This window comes from Melospiza melodia, chromosome 15 (assembly GCF_035770615.1).
Source record: "Melospiza melodia melodia isolate bMelMel2 chromosome 15, bMelMel2.pri, whole genome shotgun sequence".
Taxonomy (NCBI): domain Eukaryota; kingdom Metazoa; phylum Chordata; class Aves; order Passeriformes; family Passerellidae; genus Melospiza; species Melospiza melodia.
Genome location: NC_086208.1, coordinates 2,127,388 through 2,154,474, shown reverse-complemented (window position 1 = coordinate 2,154,474; position 27,087 = coordinate 2,127,388). Strand labels below are relative to the sequence as shown.

Genomic DNA, 27,087 nt, shown 5'->3' with positions numbered 1-27,087 from the left:
CTACAAAGTAAACCAGAGGTTGTGGCCATCAGTATGGTAGTGACGTGGTGGACCCACTGTTATTGCCCCAGCATGATGGATACATGAACCCTTCTGCTTGTGGCCAGGGTTTTCCTGCTCTGGAAGAGGCAGAATGTCTCCTCTGCATGTGTGTGCAGCACTGGGGTCCTTGGGGGTCTGATGAAAACCCACTGCTGCTCCTGACTCCCACCCTTTTGTGCCTTCTTCCACTTGCCTCAGGCTCTGCACTCAAAGTCTGCAGAAAGTGAAGCACCAAACCTAAACACAGAGAAAGTGCTGTGAGGTTACACTGGGTTTTGCTCAATTAGCACAGGAAGCAAATATTCCTGGTCTTTTTGACAGGGTGGGCTCTCTCAGGGTCTTTGAGCAATGGTAGGCAACACTCTTCCTGGGAGTTATTCCTGCACGGCCACATGGGACTGTCCCCAGCCTTGGGGACAAAGTTATGGTGAAGGGCAGCATCCCTGAGGAGCGGGGAAAGTCCTTGCTCTGATCTGGATCTGTGCTGAGCTCCATGGGTGGCTTGGGGAGCTCTTGCTGTGGTGCTCACAGCTGGTATGTGAAGTCTCTCCAAAACCCTTCTGTAGGACAGCATTTTAAATAAATAAAGTCAAAAAGTGGGAGTTTTCTCCCCTCCTGCAGAACCTGGCAGGGATGAGGCTCTCTCAGCACCTGATCTCTCTCAGCAGCTCATTGCAAAGCCTTGAAAAAAGAAGCAGTCACTTTGCCACTGTGTGAGGGCTCCATGCACAAACCAAACCCTCCGTGCTGCATGCAAACAGCAGCTGCTGCTGAAAGCCAGAACCTAGAAAGGAGGGGAACATAAAGCTGATGCTCCCAGGGGATGTTGCATCCCCTCCAATACACCTCCTAATTCCTGTGACGGAATTCCTTGGCCCCACACGCTCTTGGCTGTGGCACCACCTCGGTGATGGTGTTTCCTGCACTGCCAGTCTGGAGCCAGACTCAGAGTGCTGTGGTTGTGCTGGACAGTGCTTGTGCATGGGGATGGCTCACTTTGGGGTTACATTTTCACAGGGTGCTGGGAACTCAGCTGTGGTTACCCCCAGCTAGGCTCACACCTCTTCACAACATTCGCATGAGCAAATCCACATATCCCTGAGCTCCTGCTGGAATGACACTGTCACTCAGAGCCAGGAGTGGACTCAGTTTGGCTTTGAAGTGACATTCAGTGCCACGGGGACAGCACAGGTGTCTCCAGCCCGGCCAGTGGAGGACAGGGAACAAATTTTGGCTTTTGCAGTTTGAGGAGGCTGTGGGACACCTAGGGCAGGACAGGGATGATGTTTCCCCTCTTTCACCTGGCCTCAGTGCTGGGGAAGCAGCACGGGCTGGGCACAAGAAATGCTGGTTAAGACAACAGGGCTCAGATCCCTGGACATCTCTCACTCAGCAGGGTGACCCAAGCTCTTGGGTTTTTATACTTATAGCTCACATAGGACCAAGCTGGGGGCTGCAGTGTGGAGGAATGTTTATGTATTTCATTTTCTGCTCATGTTATCCAACCACAGGCCGTGCTTTAGGATGTGGCCAACTGGGCACCCATGTGGGCAGGGAGAAAGGAAAGAAGATGGATAATGAGGGTGGTGAGCCCCTGGCTCAGAAAAGCTGTGGCTGCCCCATTCCTGCAAATGTCCAAGGCCAGGTTGGATGGGACTTGGAGCAACCATGGCAGGGGGTTTGAACGAGATGAAATTTAAGGTCCCTTCCCACCCACACCACACACGGATTCCACGATTCTGTGCCTCAACCCTGCTCCTCCTCCCCGGCCCAAGATCAGGGCTTTGCACACAGGGATGTCCATGAGGATGGTTGTGGGGCTGCCCAGTTGTCCCTGCTGTCCCCAGGGCACCGGGGATGCTGTCGGGGCAGATTTGGGGCCGCTCTCCTGAGGCTCAGAGCCGCTGTCCCGGAGTTGCAGGATCCCCGTGCTGAGCTCCCAGGGCTGCCGTTCTTGGGGCTCGGGGCTCTCACCGGGGGTCACAAGGATGCCGTCCCGGGGCTCTCGGACCCCGGCGGGGCTGAGCCGCATCTCCCCGGCCCGGGGATGCGCGGAGAGACCGGCACAGCCCCGCCGAGAGATCAGAGCCCGGCGGGCCCTTTAAGAAAGTCGAAACCCGAAAGTTCATCAAAGTTGACAAAGTTTTTCGTGGAAAGGAGGGGGAAAAAATAATTAAAATAACTCGAGCCCAACAACAAAAAAAACCCTCCCCGCGGTCCCGGGGGGCCGGGCCGGGCCGGGATTGGCGGCGTCGGCGGCCGGGGGCGGCCCCGGGCGGGGCAGGCGGGCGGGTCCCGGCCCCGCTGCTCGGTGCGCGGTGGCGGCACCGGGAGCGGCGGCTCGGGCTGGGGCTGGGGCGCGTCGGCCCCGCAGCTGCGGCTCGTTGCGCTCCGCTCGGCCCCGCTCCGCCCGGCCCTTAACAGCGGCGCCGTCCCGGGCCGCCGTATGTGAGCCGGGAGGGCAGCGCCGCCCCGCACCGCCCCCGCCACCAGCACCGCACCGGCACCCGCACCCGGCTCGGCCCTCGGAGCTCCGGAGCAGCCGGCACACCCCCGCCCCGGCACCCCACCATGAGCAACCTCAACAAGGACACCGAGCACACCAACGGCGGCGGCACCGTCGAGGAGGAGGTGGGAGCCGGGACAGCGGAGCGGCGCCGGGACAGCGGAGCGGCCGGGGCTCGGGAACGGGGCTGGGGCTGGGGCTGGGTCAGAGCGGCGGCGGGGATGGAACGCGCGGGTGTCGGGGAACGGCGGGCGGAGCGCAGGCAGCGCCGTCGGGGAACCGCGGCTGGGGTACCGGGGATGGAGCTGGGCGGGATCGGGGACCGCGGACGGGAAGCGGCGAAGGAGCGCAGCGCCTCTTTGGGGAATAGAGGAGCCGGTGTCAGGGCTGGAGCCCCGGGTCGTCGAGGAACCGGAGCCCAGACGCCGGGGCTGCTGCGGGCTGGGGAGCTGGGGCCAGGCTGTGGGAAACAGAGTACGGAGGTGCTGGTGAGCTGGTGCTGGAGTCCCCGGGCTGCCCTGAGGAGGGGCTGGGGCCGGGCAGGGCGAGTCCCGTGCTCAGCCCGGTGTCCCTGCAGCCCTGTGGGGCAGAGGGCTGGCAGGTCCCCGCTCCATCTAGCACAGCCGGTGCCCGTGGGCATGGTGTCCTGTTGCCACGTCCCTGTAGCTGGAGGGCTCCTGGATCCAGCACCGTTCTGCCCGTGTGGGCTGCAAGGGAGACACTTGGACGATAGTGGAGGAGCCCCTGCCCTGCTCCGTGTGTGCTGGCAGCCTGGCTGGGGCTGCAGGACTGAGCTGACCTGCTGGCAGCCCCTTCCCCCAGATACCACTGCAAACCACAGCGTGGATGCTGCTGGATTCAGGGCTGGGAAGGCTAATGAGGGTCAGTCCTCTGTAGCCACATGCCAGAGCTTGCAGCCCTCCACATTTGCACTTTGGCTGTTGGAGCCATTGGCTGATGCCATCACTGCACCCCTGGAGCAGGTATTGCCACAGTGGGTCACTAGCTGCCCTCCACCTTGGAGAGGGCTCTGGAAAATGCCTGGCCATGGCGACGATTTGCTGCAGTCCTCAGCGCCGGGAGGTGCTCAGTCCCCTCCCCTCGCTGTCCTCCGTGCGCTCTCGCCGCCGCAACATGGCGCCTGGCTTGCTCCACCACCCACCGGGCAGCGCGGCCCGCACGCCAGCTGACACGGGGCCACCACGTCCCCTGGGCCCCAGCCCCGGCCAGGGGCACCCGAGCAATGGCCTGGAATGGATTGGCAGGTGGTGGCTGGAGCGGTGCTGTCCGCAGCGTGGAGCAGGGCAGAGGCGATGCGCTGGCGCAGTGGGATGGGGATGCTGTGGGTGGCGTGTCCCGGTGTCACCGGGTGCCACTGCTGTGGGTGGGCTGAGAGCCTGAGCTCCTGGGGCCCTGTGCCACACCTGGGGCCCTGTGCTGCTCCTGGTGGAGGGAGGTTTGGTACCTGGGGGTTTCACAGGCTGTGCATGAGCGCTCAGAAGATTCTATGCCGCTCTTCAATCCAATTATTGACTGGCGTTCAAAGGTCCCTGAGGTTGGTGCCACTTGGTGAATCCCAGCCCAGTGGTGTTGCTCCAGCTGGGCTGGTGCCTCACAGGTGGTGATCAGGTGAGCTCCTGGTGCTGGGCAAGAGCCAGTCTGTTCCCCACTGCCGGGTGGTTGTTTGGCAAAGCGGGTGCTGGAGCATTTCAGGAAATCGTCACCCTCTGGAGAGGCTGGTCCTCCCAGGAGTGGAGCTTGATGGCTGGAAAGCTGAGTTGAAGATGGCATCCCTGGGGAGCGTGCAGGGGCTGGACAGAAGGGGCTCCTGCTCTCCGATGTGCAGCCTCCAGGAGCTGCAGGGAGGAGCACGGTCTGCCCGCCGTGTTGGATGGTCTGTGTCCTTGCTGGGTGTGTCCGTCCCCCTGCACCCAGGGCTGCAGCAAAAGGCCTGCCACCTGGGTTAGGCTGGGACTGGTGAGGGTTAATGTCCCCATCCCTGGTGGGGTTGCTGTTGGAAAGTCCTTTCTCCACCAGAATCCAACAGAAATAACACTGTGGGTGGCGAGCACGGTTTGGGCTCCATGGTGGCTACCCTGAGCCTGCTCTGAATCCTTGTTTTCCCAGTACCTCCTGGCTGGCCAGGAGCTGTTCCTCACTGCAGAGCCTAGTGGAGGCATAAGGAGTGACCTTGTGTCCAGGATCCCAGCACGGTCCGGGGGCCCAAATTCTTGCCCAGAAGCTCCCCTTGATACAGAGCGATAAATACGTTCGGTGCAAAGTGGAATCCTTCAGTCCCAGCACATGCAGGAGGGTGTGCTGGAATATTTTCCCACACTGCAAGGATAACACTGCCAGATCCCGGCGCTGTGGACACTCCCCCGGTCCCCCCCAGCACGCACCTCCTTCCCTGCCTCCCCACGGAAGGGCGCCGTGTGCCCCAGATACAGCGGGGCGAAGCTCCCAAATTCAGCCTCTCCCTTTATCTTATCTGCGAGCCCCTGGATCTCGCAGCAGCCGCTTCCTGGCGGGTGACATGCGGAGGACAGGAATGCCTCTCGCTCCTCTCGAGGTCGTTAACGGGAATGTTAAACAAACAGGGCCTAATGTCAGTCCCTGCTGTTCCTCACCAGACACCTCCCCAAACGCCATCCCTCCCCACTCGCTGCTATCTTCTGTTTAATTTTCCAGGCAGCCCAGGCACCAATCTGCGTGGCTGCATCTCTCCTGGCAGCCCCGAAGGGTAGTGTGGGACAGGCCTGGGTGCTGCACTCCCACCCCTGGGGCAGGCAGAGCTTTTTTCCAGCAGCTGGAGGAGCTCTCATGCTGCCCGTGGACGCTGGGTGTTGTGGCCATGGCTGCATGGCAATCAAACCCGGTGTGTTCACCCTGCTCTCCGGAGTGCCTGGTGCAGAAATGTTGGTTCTACTCTAGAAATTAGTTCTTGCTCTGCTGGGAGGTCACTGGGAAGTTGTAGGTGTGCCACGAGCAGGAGGGATCTGGAGCTGGCAGCTGAAGTCTGTGGTGATCCTGTGTATCCTCCTGGCTGGTCTGAAGGGCCTGTGTGCAGCTCCATGGCTGCTGCTCTTGAGGTGGAGCTTGGGGCTCCTGGATGCTGAAGGTGGGAAGTTTTAAATGTGAGGTGTGCTGGGAGAGCCCAGGCGAGGAGCTGGCTAAGCTCTGCCAGAGAGGGTCGTCCTAGGAAGAAATAATTCCCTGTGGTAGGGTGAGGTCCTGGCTCAGGCTGCCCAGAGCAGCTGTGGCTGTCCCATCCCTGGAAGTGCTCAAGGCCAGGCTGGATGGGATTTGCAGCCACCTGGTCTAGTGGAGGGTGTCCCTGTCCATGCAGGGGATGGAATGGAATGGTCTTAAGGATCCTTTCTGAACTAAATCTTGTGTAATTCTGTGATCTTCCCTGTTGGTCCCTGAAAGGCTGTGGGTTAGAAAACTGTGTTGGAGAGGCAGAAGACTCTTGGCTTGCAGACAACCTCTTCAGTAGCAAATCCTACATCCCTTTTTCCTTAGCTGCTGCACTCCAGGGCTGCTGGAGCTGCCTGGGAATGCTGCTGGCGAGTGGGCTGTGTTATGTGCTGGATGTCTGTAGCGCTTCATGGACTGGTGCCAGGCATCTCTTGACTTCTGTAATCTCTGCTTGAGTGGACCTAGATACCTCGTGCATGTGTGGATTCCAGCTCTGCAGCTGCAAACAAATAAGGTTAGTGTGAGTCCTGGAGTCAAATGTCTCCTCTGATGCTGCTCTTCACTGTGAGGAACATGAAGCTGCAGTAGTTACAATCACCACTTGTTAATCCTCCTGCACTTGGCCTGGCTGAGGCAGGACGGTGCCTCAGAGCTGTTTTCATGCCTCCTAAAGCCCCCCAAGTGTTGGGTGCAGCTTTCTGTCAGTGACAGATTGTTGGCTGAGCAGACACCCTGGAGTCACCATGCACACAGGGGTGCTGGGAACTGCTGTGTTCCCAGACATCCTCTCGGTCTCGGGTTGAGCACTGAGTTGCCCTGACAGGAGGAGGGATGTGGGAATCTGCCCATTATCTCCTTGTGTCCTGTGGATACCCTTTCAAGGAGCTTCCTTCTCCTGTCTCACTCTCTCAAATCTCAATTTCTTAGATGTGAGTCTGAGCGTCGACATCCCAGCTCAACTAGTCCCTGTGATGGGGTAATTTCTTTCCCCTGCCAGCTGGGCTATTAAATGAGACCCAGCTTCAGAATGAGTCTTCCTGAGGAGCTGCTGAGCAGCACTTTCCCTCCTTAGCCTCACAATTAATGGATTTTTGGTGGTGCCTGTGGAAGTTAGGAAGGGCCAAACTCAATGGTTCCCTTTCTAGGTCTCTGCTTTGCCCTCACCAAACTAGGAAGGATGCCCTTTGAGATGTCTGGGAGACAACTAAGAGTAGTCCAGGCTTTGTGGTCCTTCCTCATAGCTCTGCTTGAGGATCTGGCACTGTAGGAATTCAAGACTCTTGCTGGAACTAATGTGGCAAGTTGTGGAGTGAAAGATCCTTTGACTTTGCTGGTCTTGGCCATGCCAAGTCATGGAGACTTTGCTGCTTTTTGTGTCAGAGCAACTCTGCTGCCTGTTGTGGAGCTCTGCCTGAAATAAAGGCTTCATTTTGAAGCTTCACAGTGGCATGGCTGCAGAAGTGAGGTGGTTAGACCTTGCTACAAGACTCAGCATCTTCCTGCACCTGTGGGATAGTGGAAACCTGGTTCCCCCTGTGTGCCTGACCCCTGATGAGGGGCAGGGCAGTGGGGCTCAGCTCCAACACTGGAGCTGCTGGCCCTGGCCCATAGTGAGTGTGATCCTGAGCCAGGCAGCACGTCTGATGAGGAGGGAGTAGTGGCACCTGGTGACCCTTGGCATGGCAGAAGTGGGTGCTACAGGCTTGGCAAGGGTGCTCTGGGTCCTGGTGTGCTGGGATGGCTGGAAACCTGAGGGCCCAGTGGGTGGCCTTACCCTTGTGGAGGTTCTCCAGCCCTGCTGCAGAGCCCAGGAGAAGCTGTGGAGGTGTTTGGGCTGGTGCCTGCCCTCCTGTGCTGCAGGGGGTGTCAGGTTCTTGCACTGCTGTGGGGCCAGTCGTGGGGTGTGTCTGTGGGTCAGAAGCTGTTGGATGTGTGTCCTTCCCATCTGCTCCGAGGACAGGAGTTCTGTCTCCCTCGATGTGTAGCTGCCCTGGGTCACCTGTAGCAATGGCCTGAAGTGCAACGTGGGCCATGGGTTGGGAGAGATCAGCCAGAGGACATGTTGTGGATTTAGGTTGGCACTTCTGGTCCATATTTTGGCAGCACAGCCCTTCCCTTCTCTCTGGTGGCGCTGTCTTGCTGAGAGCTGGGCTGATGCAGTGTTGGCTCAGTCCTGGGGTGCTTGTCATCCTCCTGGTGTCCCCAGAGGTCTCTCAGTGTTGGGGTGACACTCCAATAACTGCTGTCCACGGTGAGGAGCTGCTGTGAGCTTCCAGCTCTCCATCACCTGGGTTTTATGGAGCACTGGTTTGCTGGGCTGTGGAGGTACCTGACACGCTGCATGGGGCTGGGGCATGGCCACTGGTGTGCTGCCCAAATTGGGTTGGTTTGAGGAGAGATTCCTCTGTCTCTGGGTGTGTCCTGGGAGGCACAGCACTGAGGAGTGCCCAGGAGTCATCCTGTGGTGGGCTGAGGCAGATACAGATGTGCTCAATGAAGGGTCTGAGGTGAGAATGTTTCTGGTGAGGGTCCTGCTTGCAGACCCATGTCTCCTGCCAGTCTCTGCCCTGGGGAGGAGCCCCTTTCACCTCTGTCGAGAGCAGGTGCCTGGGTGTGGGCAGGAAAAGCTGCTCCATAGCAGGTGAAGCCCATGGCTCCAGCTGATGGTGACAGGTGTCCCCAACACCAGAGAGTGGCAGGTGAGGGTGTCTGCAGCCCAGGGCTCAGTGTGGTGGCTGGGTAGGGCCAGCATGGATGTGAGTGTCCTTCAGCACGTTGGCTGGGGCACTGGTGCCTGTCCCCTCTTGGCAAGGTGGTGAAGGCAGCCTGAGGGTGCTCAGCCAGCCCCTCCCTGTGCTGGGAGCTGCCCTGGTGGACAGAAATGTCTTGGGGATTGTGGGCCTGACCTTACCAAAAGTTCCATCAGCTTTGAGCCCCTGTTGTGGCCCAAACCCATCTGGGTGCTGTTCTTTCTGTGAGAGGCTGCAGAGACAGAGGTGATGGGACCTGATAGCAGGAGCAGGCATCATGGCCAAGCCACACCAGCAGAGCTTCCTCTGCCAGGCCAAGGTCTATTCTTGGGTGCTGTGCTGTTGTGCCTGGGTTTATCAGCCCCCATGTGCTTCCTGCTCTCCCCGAGTGGGGCTGGTGCCTCTCCTGTTTCCCCCTTGTCAGAGTGTCTTCCTCCTCCCCTGACCACAGGGGTGGCTGAGCCCCGCTGACGTCCCGGGCCTGATGTGGGGGAGAGGCTGCTCTGGCTGTGAGCAGTGTGGGACACCAGAGCCTTGGGGACAATGCTGTACTTGGGCTGGCTTGTGGTCAGCCCTCTTTCCTCTGGGCTGGGTCCCTTTTGTGCAAAGGCTGGTTTTGGGGGGAAATGCCTGAAGTGCTGGGGGATGTTCAAGGCCCTCTTTCCCCTCTGGGGATGGGTGAGCATCTTTCCAGTGCCTGGGAGGCTCTGGGCATCCGGGCTGGAGCAGCTCCCGATCCTCTGCCGGGGCTCGGTGCGATCCTGCCAGGGCAGCAGCCCCGGCTCTTGCCGCCTCTCCTCTGGCTGTTGGAGGGGAAACTGAGGCACGGAGCAGTGCTGCAGCCAGTTGCGAGCCCCTTCTCTCGGGATTCCTGCCCTGTGATGGAGGCTGCCCTGCTCGCCTGCCCGGCTGTCCCTCACACACCACACATCCCTCTCTCCCCGTTTTCTCCTCCTTGCGGTTCCTGGCGCTTCGTGCTGAGGACCAAACCAGCTCCAGGTTGCAATGGCAGGACTCTGCATCCCCAGAGACACCGAGGGGAGGATCCCGTCCCATTTTCCAGCGCAGTCGGTGCGTTCCCCTCCCCGCAGCCCTGTTGTGCAAGCTCCCGTCCGTGCCTTATAAGTCGCGGCTCCGGGGCAGCGCAGCCCCGCCGCATTCCAGCGCTCTGGCGTCAAGTGGCCCTGGCGGCATCACAGCCACCAGCACCGGGCTCTGTGTCCCCTCCGGCCTCCCCGATAGCAGGCAGGCACTGGGAAAAGCTGTGGGTCCATGTCCCTGTGGTCCATGTCCCTGTGGTGCATGTCCCTGAGCTCCTGGCAGCAGAATGGGAAGTGCCCTTGGGATGCTGTGGCAGAGCTTTGTCCCCGTCCTCAGCAGGGTGGCACGGGCTGGTGGCACAGGAAGAAGGCTCAGTGGACGTGTTGGTGTGAACTAGTGGGAAATGGTTTTTCCTGGTTTCTAGGAAAAGCTGGTGTGAGACTGGGGTGGCTTCCTGGAGAGGGGAAGTGTCCAACAGCACAGTGTGGGGGAGGCATTAGAGCACATTCCTGCCCTGCTGTGGGTCTTTTGGGAATGCTCTGTGGAGCTCATGCTGAGGTGTTTGAGGCAGGCAGCAAGCCAGGGAGCAGTGGCATTGTCCCCTCTGTCCAGGCATGGGGTGGCCTTGGAGTGGTGCCTTAAACACAACCTGTGCTCAGGTGTCTCTGAGCCACTGCTGTGCTGCAGGTGCTGCAAGTATGGATCCAGGACCAGCCCAGTTCTGGGGGGCTGGAGTAGCCCAAGCTGTGCTGTGGGTGATGCAGTTAAAGGGCCGAGCTCTCCAGAGGGGAGGGTCAGCCTTGCTGGCTCCAGGAGGGGGATTTTGAGCAGTGCTCTAACAGAAAAACCCCAATCACTGCACCCTCAGGGTACCTGTGCCCTTGCATCAGACACTTCTGACATTACTCAACCCTTTTGGGGCTGCAGAGCAGCTCAGAACTCTCTTTTGAGAGCTCTTACTGCAAAGCAGCTGTGGCCAGGAGCTGTGGGAGCACAAGGCAGGTGCTGCTCCTTGGCTCCTTTGCAGCCTTGGTGTGCCCTCCTGGCTGTGCTGGCCCGAGGTGTGTGTCCCTTGTGCAAGGGCTGACGCTGAGAACTGGAGGGTGAATGGTTTGTCCTGTCCCTCCTCCCCCTGCGTGGGAAGCTGTGCTGGGATCCTCCCTCTCTGGCATGGCCTGGATGGTCCTGTCCCTCCTGGCATGAATGCTGTTTTCCATGGCTCTCCTCCATCTCTATCAGGTGTTTGGGCTGGGGGCATCCCCCGAGGGGAAGGGAGAGTGTTTTCAGCAGGGCCTGCAGCAGGGTGACCCTGCTGGGCTGTCCCAGGTGAGGGCTGCTCCCTGTCCTGCTTCCCCCATGCCCGTGTGTCCAGTGCAGATCCCTGGGTGGGATGGGACTGCTCTCACCTGGCATCACAGCCTAAGGATGAGCAGAAGAACACGGCATTCCTGGAGATCTGCTCCTGCTGGATGTCTGCACGTGTAGTTTGGCCCAGGCAGTTCCTGGTCCAGCCCTGGATGGATATTTTTGGTGGTGGTTTTGTTTGGTTTGGTGGTTTTTGTCCTGTGCCTTTCCCCCTGTGGGGAGGCTGGATTTGGTGTTGTGTGGCAGGGACCTGAAGCAGGGCATGTTTTAGCAGAGGTTATCCTGTTGTGGCATGCTGGATTTGTCAGCCCTGGGTGGTATCACTGGGATCTCAAAGCCTGCAGGACTTGGGCTGTAGGAGAGTCCCACTTTGGTAAATCCACTGGAAGATGCTTGTCTAGACCCTGCTGCCCTCATCTACAGCTTCCTCTCTTTTGGGAGCAGGGGAAGAGGCTGGAGCACGTTGCCCACAGTGCACAGGAGGCTCAGACTGGTGAGCTGCCTCCTGCTTCCCTCCTGTGGGGTAACCTAAATCTCCTTTGCTTTATTCCTGCTGTTGGAAGTGAGCTCCCTCTGGCTTTGCTCACTCTGTCCCTTGAGAATATTGCTCAGGTCTCCCACCAGCCTCACCCTCCCTTAATTAACTTGGTCTCCCTCTTTCCTTACCCTTCTCTAGATCACTTGTGGATGTGCTGAATTGCAGAGGTAAAACCAGCTCCTTGGTCTTGTTGCTTCCAACAAGCCATTCTGAGCAGGGCCTTCCTTGGTTTGCCTTGAGCCCCTCTTTGGAGAGGTTGGCTGGTGGCATTTGGAATTTCCCAGGCTTTGGAGCAGTGGTAGCCCTTGCTGGGTGCTGTGGCTTGGCTTTCCAAAGCCTTTTCAATGCTGTGGATGGTGACAAACAGGACTTGGAGGCCAAAGGGAAACTTCTGGGCAGCGACAGGAGATTTCTTGCTCCTGTCCTTGGCAGCAGCTTATGGGGCTGGCACTGGGAGGCTGTTCCCTCTGACAAAGAGCTTTCCTGGGCTGTGTTCAGGCTGATGTGAGGGCCCCAGCTCTGGCTCCCCCTTCCCTGAGCCGCCACCATCTCCCATCCTGTCACGCCTGTCGCAAGGAGTTACCCAGTGACGCATCACGGGGCCATTTACAGCCCCAACAGGGATGTGGATTTCATCTGCTCGGAAGGAAAAATCCATTCTGGGGGCTGAGCGCACTTGGATGCTGAAATATTGAAAAGGGACAATGCTTTCACATGGCTGAGGCACATGTGTGCCACCACTCTCTGCAGTCCTCCCTGCCAGAGATGGCTGTGGGTCTGTTGGGAACGCTCTGTGGAGCTCGCGCTGAGGCCTTTGAGGCAGGCAGCAAGCCAGGGAGCAGTGGCATTGTCCCCTCTGTCCAGCATGGGGTGGCCTTGGAGCAGTGCCTTAAAGCATCAGATGTGGGGTGGGATGGCTGGGGAGCCTGTCAGACTGAGCCTGGGCTTGGAAAGTGTTCCTGAGGGCTCCATGTGGCATCCTGCTTCCCAAGGCAGGGCTAAGCAAGAGTGTGTGCTGGGGGCATCCATGTTGAAGGGTGAGGGAGTGGGAAGGGTGCTCTGGTTCTGCTCCTGAGCTGTGCTGGGCCACAGAAGGCTCCTCACACTAATGGGGGACAGTGGCAGCCCTGAGCCTCAGCATGCACAGGAGAGCAGGAGCACCCCAAGCTTTCCACAGTCACTGTTCATCCTGAGGGGCTGTACCCTGGGAATGGGATTTGTCTGCCTGAGCACAGGAGCTCAAGGAGGTGAGTTTCCATCTGAAAGCAAGAGAAACTTCCCTGTGTGGTGGAGTCTCTATCTGGCTGCCCCCAAAGAATTACAGAGGCAGGGGCTCCTGTGTTCCCAGGTCTGCCTCCAGCCCAGGAGCAGGGCAAGCACATGCTTGGTAAAAGTTGCATTTGGTAGCTCCTGGTTTTGGATGCAGCCCACTCTGCCTGGAGAATGGGAAATGGCTGAACAAAACAAAACAGGGAGCAGAGCCCATCTGCCCTGCAAACGTAATGGGGTCAGTCTGAGCTGGAAGCAGGCCAGGAGATGAACTCTGGCCTGGGGTTCCTGCTCCTTGTTCACATTGACAAGTGTCTTCATGACTTTGGTTGTGCATAACTTCCAGCTCTGTGCTGATTTACAAAAACCCTCTGCAGCTCCATCAAGCTGCTTCCTATGGGAATGGTGCAGGGAGAAGGTGCTCATGGTGAGCCTGACTGCTGAGCAGAGTTCTCCCAGGCCGTGAGCCTTCAGCACTTTCTCTTCCTGGTTATTCAAGTGAACTATTTTCTATAACTTTAATGGATTATCTATTGAAATCCTCCCCTGGCACTGTGTTTTTTTTTGCTTTGACATGAGTGTGTTTGGACTTGGTCCATGGTTGAACAGCCTGGGAAGAGCAGATGGCCACAGGGGTTTGACCCAGCACAGCTGCTCTTGGCTGGGCACAGCAGAACTGCTCTGAGAGGGGGTTTGGAGCAACTCCTGAAGGGTCTGAGGTGTGCTGGGAAGGTGCTGGGATGGACCCAAAAATCTTCATGCAGTGATGTTCTGGGACTGCTACAGAAGTCAAAAGCTACAAGTGGGGCAGTGAGATGTTTCTCAAAATCGAGGGCTGTCTTTGAATTGGTGATGGAATTAAAGTGCCACGGTGGGTTGAGGAGAGGAGATCCAGTGTGGGATCTGGAGAAAGATCTGGAGAGAACTGGGGTTTGTTCTGGTCACCTTGGACCTTTGGGATGTGCCAAACTTGGTTCTTGTGGCAGTGTGTGGTCTTTGCCAGTTTAGCCATCATGCCCTGTCAGGCTGTGGGGCTGCTGTCCTTGCCTTCATCAACCCAGGCCACGGTGCCAGGGACTGAATTTTTGTAAAGGCATCAATCCTTTGAGGTGGAGGTCAAAGGGCTGGGTGTGTTTAATCCTGGACAACACTCCCTAATGCAGGGAAGGGTTAGTGGATCTTTGATGCAGGGTGTCCTGTTCTTAGTGCACTTCTGAGCTGGCTCTGTGCTCCTGCTTGGGCACCAGACATCTCAGTGCAGCTGCTTGGGCACCAAACCTCACCAGACATCTCAGTACAGCTGCTTGGGCACCAAACAAACATCACCAAACATCTCAGTACAGCTGCTTGGGCACCAAACAAACATCACCAAACATCTCAGTACAGCTGCTTGGGCACCAAACAAACATCACCAAACATCTCAGTGCAGCTGCTTGGGCACCAAACATCATCACCAAACATCTCAGTGCTCCTGCTTGGGCACCAGACATCTCAGTACAGCTGCTTGGGCACCAAACAAACATCACCAAACATCTCAGTGCAGCTGCTTGGGCACCAAACATCATCACCAAACATCTCAGTGCTCCTGCTTGGGCACCAGACATCTCAGTACAGCTGCTTGGGCACCAAACAAACATCACCAAACATCTCAGTACAGCTGCTTGGGCACCAAACAAACATCACCAAACATCTCAGTACAGCTGCTTGGGCACCAAACAAACATCACCAAACATCTCAGTACAGCTGCTTGGGCACCAAACATCACCAAACATCTCAGTACAGCTGCTTGGCCTCTCCCCAGGTACGGACGCTGTTTGTCAGTGGCCTTCCTGTGGATATCAAACCCAGAGAGCTCTACCTTCTCTTCCGACCTTTCAAGGTAAGGAGATCTTCAGATCTGGTTTTTGGATGGAAAGATGCTGGTTTGTGGGTGACCTGGCACCAAAGCTCTGTCAGGGGAAGTAGGGATGGCATGGGAGCCTGAAGCCATGACTTGTGCTCAGCTGGAGCCTGCCATTGGAATTGTGCTGCTTGGTTAGCCCTGCTGCTCAGCTGGACCAGCCCTTCATTAAGGATGTGTCCTCATCCCCCAGACCCTCCATCCTTCTCCAATAACCACCCAGGCTGTCTCAGGGCACGTGGGGTTCCCTTCTCTGTGCTCCTCTGGCACAGGGAGGGTGCTCTGCTTTCTCCAGGCATTAGCCAGGGCAGGGTGCTCACCTTTGTAGCTGGATGAAGAGCTAGAAAATCGAATTCTTCCCCAAAGGGCCAGGATGGAAGAGCTAAAAGACCTGCTCTGTCCCCAGTCTTCTCTACTGGTGGAGAAGAGGTGTTACTGTCCCTGTTTGTACTGTGGCCCTGCCCTGTGGAGGGCTGTGGAGCTCCTGGAGCTGTCGTGTTGTGTCTTGGTTGTAGCGTGGCCTCCTCAGGAGCCTGACACTGACTTGTTTCTTCTCTCCTGCAGGGTTATGAGGGGTCACTGATCAAGCTGACTTCAAAGCAGGTACCTCCTTCCAGCCTGGGTATTTTTGGCTTTTGCTGTCAAACTGGACATGCCAGGAGGGGAGAGGGGACAGATCCCATTCCAGTGTGTAATGCAGTGTCTGGGCCAGCACCAGCCACACTGAGGGGCTCTACTGACCCAGCATGTCCTCAATGTCTCCATGTCTCCTCCTGCTGCCCTGGGTGAGCCCTGAGGCTTCAGCCCCAAACCTTGTGCTGCCATCAGCCTTCCCTTCTGCCATGCTGGGGGCTTGTCAGGGTGAGCTGTGTCCCCACATGTAAGAACACCAAAACTTTTATGGTGGGAGCAGATCAGAGCAGGAATCTTGAGCCAATGCCCCAAGCTCTGCTTAAAGGTCCTGTGCAGCTTGGGATGGTCTCTTGTGCTGGCTGTCTGGGACAGAGGGGGTGGCAAGGCAGCCTGAGGAGCTGGAAGAGCCTCCCAGACTGAAATGGGTGCTGTTTCTTTTGGCCAGACTGAAATGGGTGCTGTTTCTTTTGGCCAGACTGAAATGGGTGCTGTTTCTTTTGGCCAAACTGAAATGGGTGCTGTTTCTTTTGGCCAGACTGAAATGGGTGTTGTTTCTTTTAGCCAGTGGGTTTTGTGACCTTCGACAGCCGAGCTGGCGCTGAAGCAGCCAAGAACGCCTTGAATGTGAGTACCCAAAGTGCTGGGGGCTGCAGGGCTGGGGCCACGTGCCTTGCTGGGCCCAGAGTGAGGGCAGAGACAGGGCAGGGCATCTACCAGCGTGCCCTGGACTGTGGAAGTGAAATGGGCCTGCAGCATCCCAGCAGGGAGGCAGGAGAGCTGCTCAAGGCTGACATCAGCCTGCGCAAATGGATGCAAGTGGTCTCTGTGTAGTTTTTGACCACTGGAAGGCAGCTCTGAGGGTGTGGAGACCTGCTGTGACTCAAGAAAATATGGTGAGGGTGGTCAGCATGGAAAGGACACCCAAAACGATGCCCATCCTGAAGGAGTGTTGGTGGGATCTGGTCAGCAAGACATGGTTCTGCTGTGCTGTAGACCTTGCCTTGTGCTTTGTGACACCTGCTAGTGCCTCTGCTCAGGCTGGCAGAAGGTGTAGATGGGAGCTCCCACACAGATGGGGTTATTTCAATGCCAGTATAGACAGTTACCCCAGCTTCAGCTCACAGACCTTTCCTGAGCCATGTTGATATCCATCCCTGCGGTAGTGGTTGGTGAACTGCACATAAGGAGCAGAACTGTGTCCCTCATGTTGGAAAGAGTGGTCTAATGTTAGTCAGGCCAGCTAGAAGTAAAAATAAAAGTACATGGGAATTTGAGTGTTGCAGTGAGGTGACAAAAACCTGGGCACGTGACTGCAGAGTGGTGGCCTTGGTTCCTCAGCTGGCCTTTGCTCCATGAATAACCACAGCCTGTGCTTGGGCTGGAGCTCCACCTCTGAAAGGGCCCTGTGCTCTCTCTGTGACAGGGCATCCGCTTCGACCCCGAGAACCCGCAGACCTTGCGGTTAGAGTTCGCCAAAGCCAACACCAAGATGGCCAAGAGCAAGCTGATGGCCACCCCGAACCCCACCAACATCCACCCTGCCCTGGGTGCACACTTCATTGCACGGGACCCCTGTGAGTATGCTGGGAGGGGCTGGGGGCTCGTGGCTCCAACCTGAGACAGGCCCAGCTCTGAGAATGGAGAGGAGCCCAGACCCACCTCTGAAATCTGCCTGGGGCAGGGAGGCCAGCAGGTTGGTGGAGCCACAGGAGAGTCACAGGCATCTGGGCAGCCCAGAACTGTTGAGACGTGAAAGTTGATACTATAAATCTTTTAAAGCATCCCTAAATGTGAAGCATAAAGGATGAGTCCTGTGCCATCACCCTCTGTGTAGCCTGGTGGGCTGAGTAGCCCTGCTGAGGCTTATGGGGTGAGCTGTAATGTGGCTCTGAGCTCCCTGCCCTGCATCCTGTGGCTGCTGTGTGGACCAGTGTCCAGAACCCATGCGGGGCTGTAATGTGACACGTTCCTGGGTTCTCCTGTCGAGGCTGAGGCTGGAGCAGCAGCTTGCACGCAGATTGTATTCCTGATCAAGGTGGCAGCGCAAAGCTGTAGCCCGGGGTGGGGAATCCAGAGCCTGTCCCCAAAGCAGGACAGCCCTGGGACGCTGTCCCCTGTCTCCCCCTCCTTAGACGACCTGACTGGAGCGGCTCTCATCCCGGCGTCCCCGGAGGCGTGGGCTCCCTACCCGCTGTACACCACGGAGCTGACCCCGGCCATCCCCCACGCCGCCTTCACGTACCCGGCAGCGGCAGCCGCGGCCGCCGCTCTGCACGCTCAGGTGAGTCTGTCCCCGTCCCGGGCCGGGCTGGTCCCTCCCGTGTCCCCCCCCAGCCCCGCGGGCCGCGCTCGGCCGCCCCCGCCCTGCCCTCTGCACCTTGGCTCCGCTGCAGGGAGAGCAGGCAGGGCTGGCTGGGGATCCCTGACCCCGCACTCAGGGCAGGGCTCCGTTTCTGGCTGTTCCTGTCGGTCCCCATGGCCAGAGAGCTCCACTGAGGGAGTGCTGGGAGGAAACGCTTCCTGCACGTAACATAGCTGTGAAATGTCATCCCGAGTCACAGCAAAAGCAGCAGAGCTCAATTGAGGGGCTCAGCCACACTCCCAAAGCTGGAGGAGGGTGTCCTGCAGGAGATAAGTGACCAGAGCCTTGCCAGGGTGAGGATTGTGATGGAGCAGGGTGTTAGCCACCCTTGGTGCAGGCCAGTGAGGAGAGTCATTCCATGCATGAGCCCCTGGAGGTGCAACAGCTACCTGCTCTCCCCAGGTTTGCCTGCTGACACCTGAGGATGTAGGGTTGCCTGTACTGATCTGACAGATGCTTTAATGTACAGAGACCACACAAACCTTGAAACCATCAACATGCAAAGTGAAAGTCAAAACAGAGTAGCAGTGTCCTGGTTCCAAGTTGAGGTGCCTGGTTTGAAGCCCTTGTCCCTCCCTGCTCAGTGTGACCAACCAGCTGTGCTCTGCCTGCTTCTGTGGTGCCATGGGAGACTGGGGCACTGGGACTGAGCACTGGGGCTTAACCTCTGCTCTCTGCCCTGCCAGGCAGGCTGTTGACTCCTACTCTTCCCTGCCTGAGTGGAGAGCAGGAGGAGCTGTGTCCTCTCCCCTTGCTGTCCTGGCTGGCAGTGAGCTGTGTTGGGCCCCTCCTGTTGCTTCCTGCAAGCTTTGTGATGGTAACTGCCCAGCTTCAAGCCAAGCTTGCTTCCCAAATGCCATGTGGGGTGGATGCCAACTCCTGTCCTCTGTCCTGCCCCTCTCACACCTGCAGATCTCTCCTTCTGCCCCTCTACAGGTGAGCTGTTGTTGGGCTGAAGCTCCAGGGGGGTAGGGAGAAGCACATTGGGGTTCAGGACAGGGCCAGGAGGAGCACTGGAATGTTCTTCCAAGGACCTCCAGAGCCAAGCTGCTTCTTCACTGGGAACGTTGTGCTTGCTGGTGTTTTCCAGGAGTTGGTGGTGGTGCCCACACCTACAGGGCAGTGCTGTGCTCCTCAGTGGCCCAGGAGAGAAGTGTCTCCCTGCCCCTTGTGTGTGTAGGGTGGTGGTCAAGGCTGAATTGTCCCTGGAAGGGAGGACCAGGAAAAATCAACCCCTCTGGCCTGGCTGAGGTGGTTGAGGGAGGTGAAACTTTAACTGCAGTTTCTTCCAGGGTGGTCAGTGGTGACTGTGTAGGGACCCTGAGTGTGAGGGTTAGACACCCAAACTTCATGGTGCAAAGTTGGGGAGAAAAGTCCACTTTTCTGGAGGGTATTAAGGAGGCCTCCAGCTGCTTCTTTTCCTTCTGGGTCTTAGTTCCTGCCCTCCACCTGGTGAGCTGCTGGTTTCTGGCCTCATCCTAAGACCTGAGGAGCTCCGTGTGTAGGTAGAGCTCCCTGTCCAAGGGTGGTGATGGGCTCCAAGCCTTAGGGAGCCCCCTTAGTGCAGCCCCTCCAGGCTGTTTTCTCTTTCCCAAAGAGGCTGCTGGGCAGTCCCAGCCGCTCCTGGCTGTGCTGAGCCAGTGCTGACCCTGCAGGGGCATGTCCTGGCACAGGATATGTTACCAATAAAATTTACTGGGGTTAAACATTACTCGTGCTGGCAGCTCTGGGCTGGAGCCCTGTCCCTTGCAGAGCTGAGGGTGGAGCACAGCAGGGAGATGACTTTTGCTCACAAACTGGGCTGAAAGCTGTGCCCTTAGCCCCGTGTGCTGAGCCCTCTGCCCTCGCTGGGAGGGGCTGGCTCACTCCTGTGGTGGGCTTATGGCTCAGAGCAGTCACAGCTCTTCCTCCTGCTGGACTGGTGCTGGCTGCAGGGCATCCATGGGGATGGCCAGAGCTGCAGCAGCTCCACAGTGATCAGCCTTGAGGATGTAGCTAAACCAAGGTCTTGTCACAAGAGATTTCAACCTGAAGGGCTCATCTTCTTGCAGAGCTGAGTTCAGCAGCGGGGAGAGGAGGAGGCCTGGCCTGGCCTCCTGAAGAGCTGCCCCGAGGGCTGGCAGGAGGGATGAGGGGCAGGAGGTGGTGAGAGGCTGGCCTGGCCTCGGGAACCCTTGGTAAGCCACTCCCAGCTTACTGGGATGTCCACGCCTTGGCGCTGCTCCAGGCAGGCACCAGGCTGCTGCAGCTGGGACTGTAGCCTGACCCTGCCCCTCCGGGGACTCTGCTGACTTTAAGATTGTCCCATCTGCCTTCCCTCCCTCCCACCCTCTCTCAAATCCCTCCTTTGATGTCCCTAGTGAACTCCAGCCATGATGCCAGCGCAGGCTAGCCCCGAAGCTCAGAGCTGTCCCTGGAGATGGGACGCCCTAGTGATGCCTTATTGCAGCTAGTGGAGTGGCTGTACCACAGCTCCATTCCTAGAAGTGTTAAGCATGATGGCAGCCACGTCTGGAAAGACTGGTAAGGTAACCATCTCTCCTCCAAGGTGCACTGTGGGATTTGCAAGCTTCTGCCCATCTCTGTAGCCCGTATCTCCTTGGCAACCCAGTGCATGGGCCTCACGCTACCCACCCACCAGAGCCTGGGGAATGAGATGCCAGGCCTTCTTTCTAACCCACATCTCCGACTTGGCAGCACATGACATGGCGCACACAGCATGGCACCATCTTACATCAGCTCCTCCAGCTGGGCCAGCCTCAGCCAGGCCCTGCCTGGGAGGGGAGCAGCCCGGTTGGGCTGGGGCAGACACCACCCTGCCACCCAGCCTGAAAGAAACCTGGTTTCTCCCCAACCTCGACCCTTAGAGGGCAACCAGAAGTACACCTTGACCTCACTCCTGGCACACGGTGGGGGAGGTGAGTGACGTGGTAGTTGATAGCACACGACTAAATTTTAGTGGGCACCGTAGACAACAGCACTTGCCGGTCACTTTGTTCCAGAATCGCCTCCCGGGACAGACCCTGCCCTGATCGTGGGTCTAATCTCACTGCTTTCCTCTCTGGTAATGGAAATGGAGCCCAGTTCCTCCCTGGAGCTTGACTTCTCTCTTGCAAGCTGAAATCCCAGGCAGGACCCAGGTTGTGTGAGCTGTAATGGAGGGAATCGGCAGCCTTGGGAGAGAGGGGTGTGTGGTGTAGGACACTGGGAGCTTGGGAAGAGGGAAGGGATGGAACTGGTTGGCAGGGGGATGGTTGATGTGTGACTGAAGGAAATGAGCCCTGGTTCAGTTCCCCCTGCTGTGGTTCTGAGCAGACATTTTCCTCTCTCTGTGGAAGTGATGATAAGAAGAGAAGCCACCAATGATGAGAGGCCAGGTCTGCCTTTGCCCCTCACAGTTTTCTGAGTTATAATTTTCCCTCCTGGGAAGATGTGAAGAGCTTGACACAGGCACAGAGACCATGATACAGCTTGTCTTGTTCTGCTTGGTCCTGACAGACAGAGCTGTCCATTGCTGGGAGGATGGAGTTGGGCTGCACTGTCTCTGAGGTGGAGCTGCTGGTCTGGGGTGCCTCTATACCAGGCTGTGAGTGAGCAGCAGGGGATGCCAGGGCTATTCATGCTTCTAGAACTCTTCTGCAGAGATGCTTTCAGCTGTGGCAGGACTCTGCTCTGGGCAGGACTTGCCATGGAAGCAGGATTTGCCCATAAAAACATGGCCACAGAGTGTTGCTGGGGACACAGCTGATGTGTTGGAGTCCCTGGTGTGTGTTTCCAAGGCAGTCAGCCAGGTCAAGGCCTGAGGGCATACAGATGCCAGTATTTTTGGGGAGGGGGCTGCCCAAGGTTCCCTTGAAGCATCTCCTTGAGGAGATGCAGAAGTGGTCTCTGGTTCTGGGTCCAAGTCAGTGGTGGGTGGAGGGAGCAGTCCAGCATCGTGGTTATGCAAGAGCCTGGAAGGACCTTGGGACCTCCTGGTGCTGGTTGAGGCTGATCCCATTGATGAAAGCTGAGGTTGGTCCCAAACCCCTTTCCCTTGCAGGGGAACAGCTGACAGACCCACCCTAGCCTGGAGACAGGATGAATTTTCTGTCCCTAATAACTTGCTGCCTGTCGGTGCTGTTGTGTAGGGACTTCCCAGGATCATTTCTCTCTGGGCAAGCTCCAGAGATGTGAAGCCTCTTGTTCAAGATGTTCATGGCTGTGGCAGCTTTCTAAACTGCAGTGACAGTGGTGGCATAGCTGGCCAAGCAGCCCCCAGCCAGAAGTCCCCTCCTAGGCAGGGAGAAGCAGGCAGGAGATGGTCCTGAGTAGCTGTCCTTGATAAGTGGTGGTGAAAGGGACTGCTGGGCCATCAGAAGACACTTGTGGCCAGCAGTGGCTCTCCCTGACTGGCTGAACACAAAAGAAAATAACACAACTTGCTGTAAAAAGGGAAATGCTTCTTTGCTGCAGTCTCAGAGAGGGGTGTTTGTCCCTGAGCCATAGGAGTGCAAGGTATTGAACTGATGGATGGATGCACACCTGTTAAAATGTCCCTGAGAGGATGGATCAGTGCCTGCCTTGTCCCAGATGCTCCTTGCCCTGCTGTGGGATGGTTGCTGATCCTCACCAGAGCTCCTTGGGGAGATGCACGGGCTGGATCCCACTGCATCTGGTGTTCCTGGTGCTGGGCTGAGCTGCTCTGGTCCCACACCAGCCCCTGAGGGACCTTCCAGCAGGTGCCAGGGTGCAGTGCCCGCTCTGGGGTGGGTGTGGATCTCTCCAGGCTGAGCATCTCAGCAGCACCAGTGAGGATGTGCTCTGCACTTCAGCACCCTGGCAGCAAGATGCAGCCCTTAGATGTGTTGTTTGGATCTCCCTGGAGACCATTCCAGCTGTAGATAGGTCAGAGCTCTGAGATGCTGGGGCTGGCTGCAGACCTAGAGGTAATAAGGAGGAAAGGCAAGTCCTCCAAGCCAAAGGTGCCCTGAGGAGGGTCCTGTGTGTTTGGGCCTTGCTCCACCTCTTCTGAAGGATTTGCCCTCCCTGAGGATGGTGGACAGTTGGATACTTAAATTCTGAGGGCAATTGGGAGAGACAAAGGAGGTGTTGACAAGGAGAGTGAGGCTCTGATGGGCTGTTTCTCTGCCCCATTTATAATTTCATTGTGACTTTCAGGCAGCTGCTGGTGTTGTGCTGCAGAAAGGGAGAGGTTCCTGCCTCTGGGAGGGGTGGCAGGCAGAGGCACACATTTCTCCTCTCCAGCTGCTCCTGGGACAGATGTTGAAGGCTGCTGCAGTTGGCCAGCAGTGGCTGCCTCATCCCTGTGAGCAGGAGATGTGTTGGTGGTGTGACCAGACTCCTTTCCAACTGTGAGCTAATGCCTCTCCAGAAACAACAGTGTCTCTTCCAGTAAAAACCTCTCTTGCTCTGCTTTCCTCACCCAGTGCTGAACATCTCCATCAGTTCTCAGCTTCCTCCTTGATGGATGTAGTATTTGGAGGAGTGTGAAGAGAAAACTGCCTAGAGCATGTCCTCTTGGCTATCTGCTCCCTCTAATCCAGTGTTTTCTGCTGGCTTTGGGAACTTCCCCCCTACTGAGTTCCTGCCTGGTCCCATCAAGCCCTTAATCTTTCTGTGGGCTGAAAGGCCTGGCAGGTCACTCCCTCCCCCTGCCAGCATGTCAGGGCCTTGGGCTGTACCCAGGATTGTCACATCTGCAGCAGCTCCTGCAGGGCTGGGCTGTGGGGCCGCGGTGGCTCAGCTGGCTGGGTTTGGTGTGTGAGCACTGCAGACCTGCAGGAGGAGGGCAAGGAGGGGTGGTCCATTGCACCGATGGTTTAGTGGCCATGAACTACGAGCTGATTAGCTCAGAACAGAGCTACAGGGCATGTTTTAAGAGCAAAGCAGCACTTCTGTTCAAAGTGCTGAGGTTCTGCAGGGGGGGCAGAAGGTGGCTCTGAGGCAGGATGGAGGGCACCAGGCTGGGCTGGCTGTGCATGGGCTGGCTGTGCTGCTTCTCCAGCAGCTCTCAGGGTTAAGCTCTTGCAGCCTTGTGAAGGAAGGGGGAGTTTCCTGTGGGCAGCAGGAAACTGCTTCCAGCTGTGGGAGACACTGGCCAGGGAGCACGGCTGCAGAGGAGATGTGGCTCAGCTGAGCAAGCTCCTCCTGGTGACAGGGACAAGGAACCCCTGTCCTTGCTCTGGCAGCTGCTGTGGTGGCCCTGGAAGGTGTCAGTGATGCTGCTGCCCGTGCCCAGCCTTCCTGGGTGGTGGCTGTGCACAGTGACTGGGCAGCAAAGATCCCTCTCCAGGCTAGAGGAGAAGGGAAAGGACACTCTGGGTGGCACTTTGGTGCTGGCACCAGGTGGGACCCCTCACTGGGGAGGAGGGTCTCCATGTCCTTGATTGCCATGGCTGGAGTGACTGGGATGCTGTGCCATGGAGTGAGGTATGGGCTCAGCTGGGAGCTGGTTTAGGGGCACCCCTTTGCCTTGTGAAGGTGTCTGGCAAGAGCCCAGCAGATGATGGAACCATGGAATGGTTCGAGTTAGTAAAGACCTTAAACCAATCCCATTCCACCCCCATGCCATGTGCAGCGACATTAGACCAGGTTGATCAAGTCTGGCCCAAGACTGGCTTTGTTCTGAGCTGATGAGAGGCTCCTGTGAGGACAGAGCTGCTGCTGACTGGCAGGGCTCAGTTAGGAGCCTTCTCAAGGCCCATGGCTCGTGTGGCTGCAGTTCCTGGCACTGCAGTCCCAATGGGGGAACTTGGGATTCTGTTCTCCCTGTGGTGGGGGGAACTTGGCCACTGCAGGCAGCAGTGCAGAGGTTGTGGCAGCCTGCTGCACATCCTTGGGAGAGGAGCATCTAGCCAGGCTTGTCTGGGTGAGGGGACAGCTGTGCCAGGATGAATGGGACAAGGGGAGTGGCTCACAGGGGGCTCCAGGGGGTTTTCTGCCACTTTCTCCCCATCTTAGAACCAGGTCCATCATTGTGCTGGTTCCCAGCCCTGAACGTGCTGGGGCTGTGCTTCTCTCCTGGTGGCTGGGGAGGGAGGACTGAGGGGTGGCTCCAGCAGCAGGACCAAGCTCCAAGCTGCAGTTGCTGCTCCTGCTGCTGGATCAGTGCTCAGTCAAGTGCCATGGGCTTGTCTCCTCTGCTGTCAGGCTTGGAGCTGCTGATGCAGCCCAGCTGGACACACAGGCCCTGCTGACCAGATGGGATCATCTGGATGTCCCAGGCTGTGGGGCTGGGAGTTGCCAGCTCATTGTGTCTCCTAAGGGGCTGGAAAGTGTCTGTTCAGCTACTGTCCCTTGTTTGTTTGTCTGTTAGGTCCCCATCCAGCCATTTCCTTGGCAAGGAGCAGGTCTGAGAAATAGATGTGGCAGCAAGCACCTGCCTCCAAGGCTTCCAAGGGAAGCCTCCAAGTCTTGCTGGTTTGCAGCTCTTCCAAGTTCTTCCCATGCTGTGGTTTGCCTGGAGCCACTCCTGGTAGCAGAGTTGGGGCTTGGAAAACTCCATGGGCATCTGCTGTAGTAGATGAGCCACTTCTTTCCCCCTTCATGTCCTTTAGAGGTTGTCTGGTTTTAATGTGTGGTCTTGAGATCTTCCTTTGGCTGGCTGAGGGTGGAGCTACTCAAGGAGTATTTGGAGCTCACCCTGGAGCCTCCTTTCCCGTGCTGGAGACATCTTTGCTCCATGGACCTTGCACATGGCTTGGAGGAGCTGAAGGTTTGTGCTCTGGCTGAGGTGATCCTGGATCATGGACCTCTGCCGTGGCTTTCTTTTCCAGATGCGCTGGTACCCTCCCTCTGAAGCTACCCAGCAAGGATGGAAGTCTCGTCAGTTTTGTTAGTTCATTAGTAAGTAATTAATTACTCTTGGAGTCAGGTCTTTGTCTTGCTCTTCCTTGGGCTCTTGTGGGGAGGAGGGATGGGAGCTTGGGCTCAGCCCAACACCCACCCAGGGATGTGGTTGGGTTTCCTGGACGGGAGCAGGGAGACCCCAAGCCCTGGGCTGGGGTGGAGGCAGTGGGGGACCCTCAGGACACGGCTCCAGCTGGCCCTGCTCACCGTGCTCCTCTCCCACAGTGTCTCTCCTGGGCTTGTGTTCCTCCTCCCTGCCTCTCCTCAGCGGGATGTGCCAGGGACGATCGCTCCCCTCCTCTGGATTGGGTACGTGGCCAGAGGACAACGCGCCCGCCCCGCCGCGCTGCCCCCGGGGCTGCCAGCACCCCTTTCCCTGGACTGTGAAGCCATCGTGGCCCCAGCCACGGGCTGTGTGCTGCCTCCATCCCTCCCTCCGTCCATCCCCAGGACCTCCTCCCTGCCTGAGCTTTGCCATCCGGCTGCACTGAAACCCAGCCGGGGCCAGGTCCTGGGCGTCCCCAGCTCCCCCTGCCCCGGGGGCAGCTCGGCTGAAGGAATCGAAAGGCAAAAATGGGTTTTGCATGTTTTCTGGCATGAATTAAAACACTTAACTTGTGTCTGTGTGAGTGTAAGTTTGTTTGTTCTAGCGTTTGTGTAACCGTTAGCAACAGGTCTTGGCCCAACGGATTGATCCATCAAGGTTTTCCTCTTGCTTCGGTGAAGACTTGGCTTTGAGAAATACTAACTGTCCTTGTCTCACCCCTTCTCCCACCTCCACCCTCCCCTCCCCAGGATGACCAGAAAAAATTTGAAAAATGCTTTTTTTTTTTCTTTTTTTTTTTTTAAAGTATGATGCACTGGGTTTTTGTTCTCATCCATTCTGCTTGTTTTAAAGTCAGGGTTATTATATTATTTTTTTCCTTCTTCAAACTTCTATATATAGAACAGCTGTAAAATATCTAACCTCTTTTTTTTTTTTTCCCCACATTCTTCTGATTGGAGAGCATCCAGTCTTGCCAAATAATCAGCCATCCTTATGGGAATACCGAACAAAAAAAATAAAAGTACGAGTATTTTTGTACCATGTGTAATAAGGAAATATTTATGCATCATAAAGAATTTCTTGTGTGTTTGTGTGCAATTAATTATTATTATTATTATTAAAGAGAAATTGTAATCCTGTAAGATAAGTTAATGTTCAGTTAAAAGCTTGAAAAAGAACGGTTGTCTTCTGTACCAATGATTCAGTCAGGCATAGTAAACAAGAAATTGTGCAATTTTTGTTTTAGCATCTTATTGCTTGGTATTGAAGTGCTTTAAGTATTATCTGACCATGGCTGTCTCGCTTGTATTAAAAGATTTGAGAATAAGTTGCTCTATAATTGCTGATCCTATGAGAATGTGAAACTGGATAATATATGAAATGCAACCAAAAAAAAAATATATATACCCAGAGGCTGCTGTGACTTTTTCTGTGGTCTGGGGTGTTTTCTTGTGGGAATGGTGTGGGATGCTGCAGGCCTGGCCTGGCCCCGTTTCCCAGGCTGGGAGGATGCGGGCTGCTTTGGGATGCAGCTGAGGATGAGGAGCTGGCTCTTCCCTACCCCTGGGAGCAGGGCAAGCCCT

At 56.9% G+C, this 27,087-nt stretch overlaps 1 protein-coding gene across 3 annotated transcripts; it reads left to right on the top strand.

Annotated features, from left to right (window-relative positions):
* Window positions 1-2,538: 2,538 nt before the first annotated feature.
* Window positions 2,539-26,932, top strand: RBPMS2 (RNA binding protein, mRNA processing factor 2). 3 transcript variants are annotated; one of them, XR_010029597.1, is made up of 9 exons: window positions 2,539-2,673; window positions 14,514-14,591; window positions 15,177-15,215; window positions 15,807-15,869; window positions 16,669-16,819; window positions 17,378-17,526; window positions 19,968-20,130; window positions 25,386-25,455; window positions 25,684-26,932. XR_010029597.1 is itself a non-coding variant. In XM_063169312.1 (8 exons), the coding sequence occupies exons 1-7, from the start codon at window positions 2,614-2,616 to the stop codon at window positions 25,446-25,448; spliced, it is 603 nt and encodes a 200-aa protein (XP_063025382.1). In that variant the 5' UTR covers window positions 2,539-2,613; the 3' UTR covers window positions 25,449-25,455; window positions 25,684-26,932. The 3 variants fall into 3 exon arrangements, 1 of the variants encoding a protein (XP_063025382.1); XR_010029598.1 differs by having other exon boundaries at window positions 19,968-20,135; XM_063169312.1 differs by lacking the exon at window positions 19,968-20,130.
* Window positions 26,933-27,087: the final 155 nt, after the last annotated feature.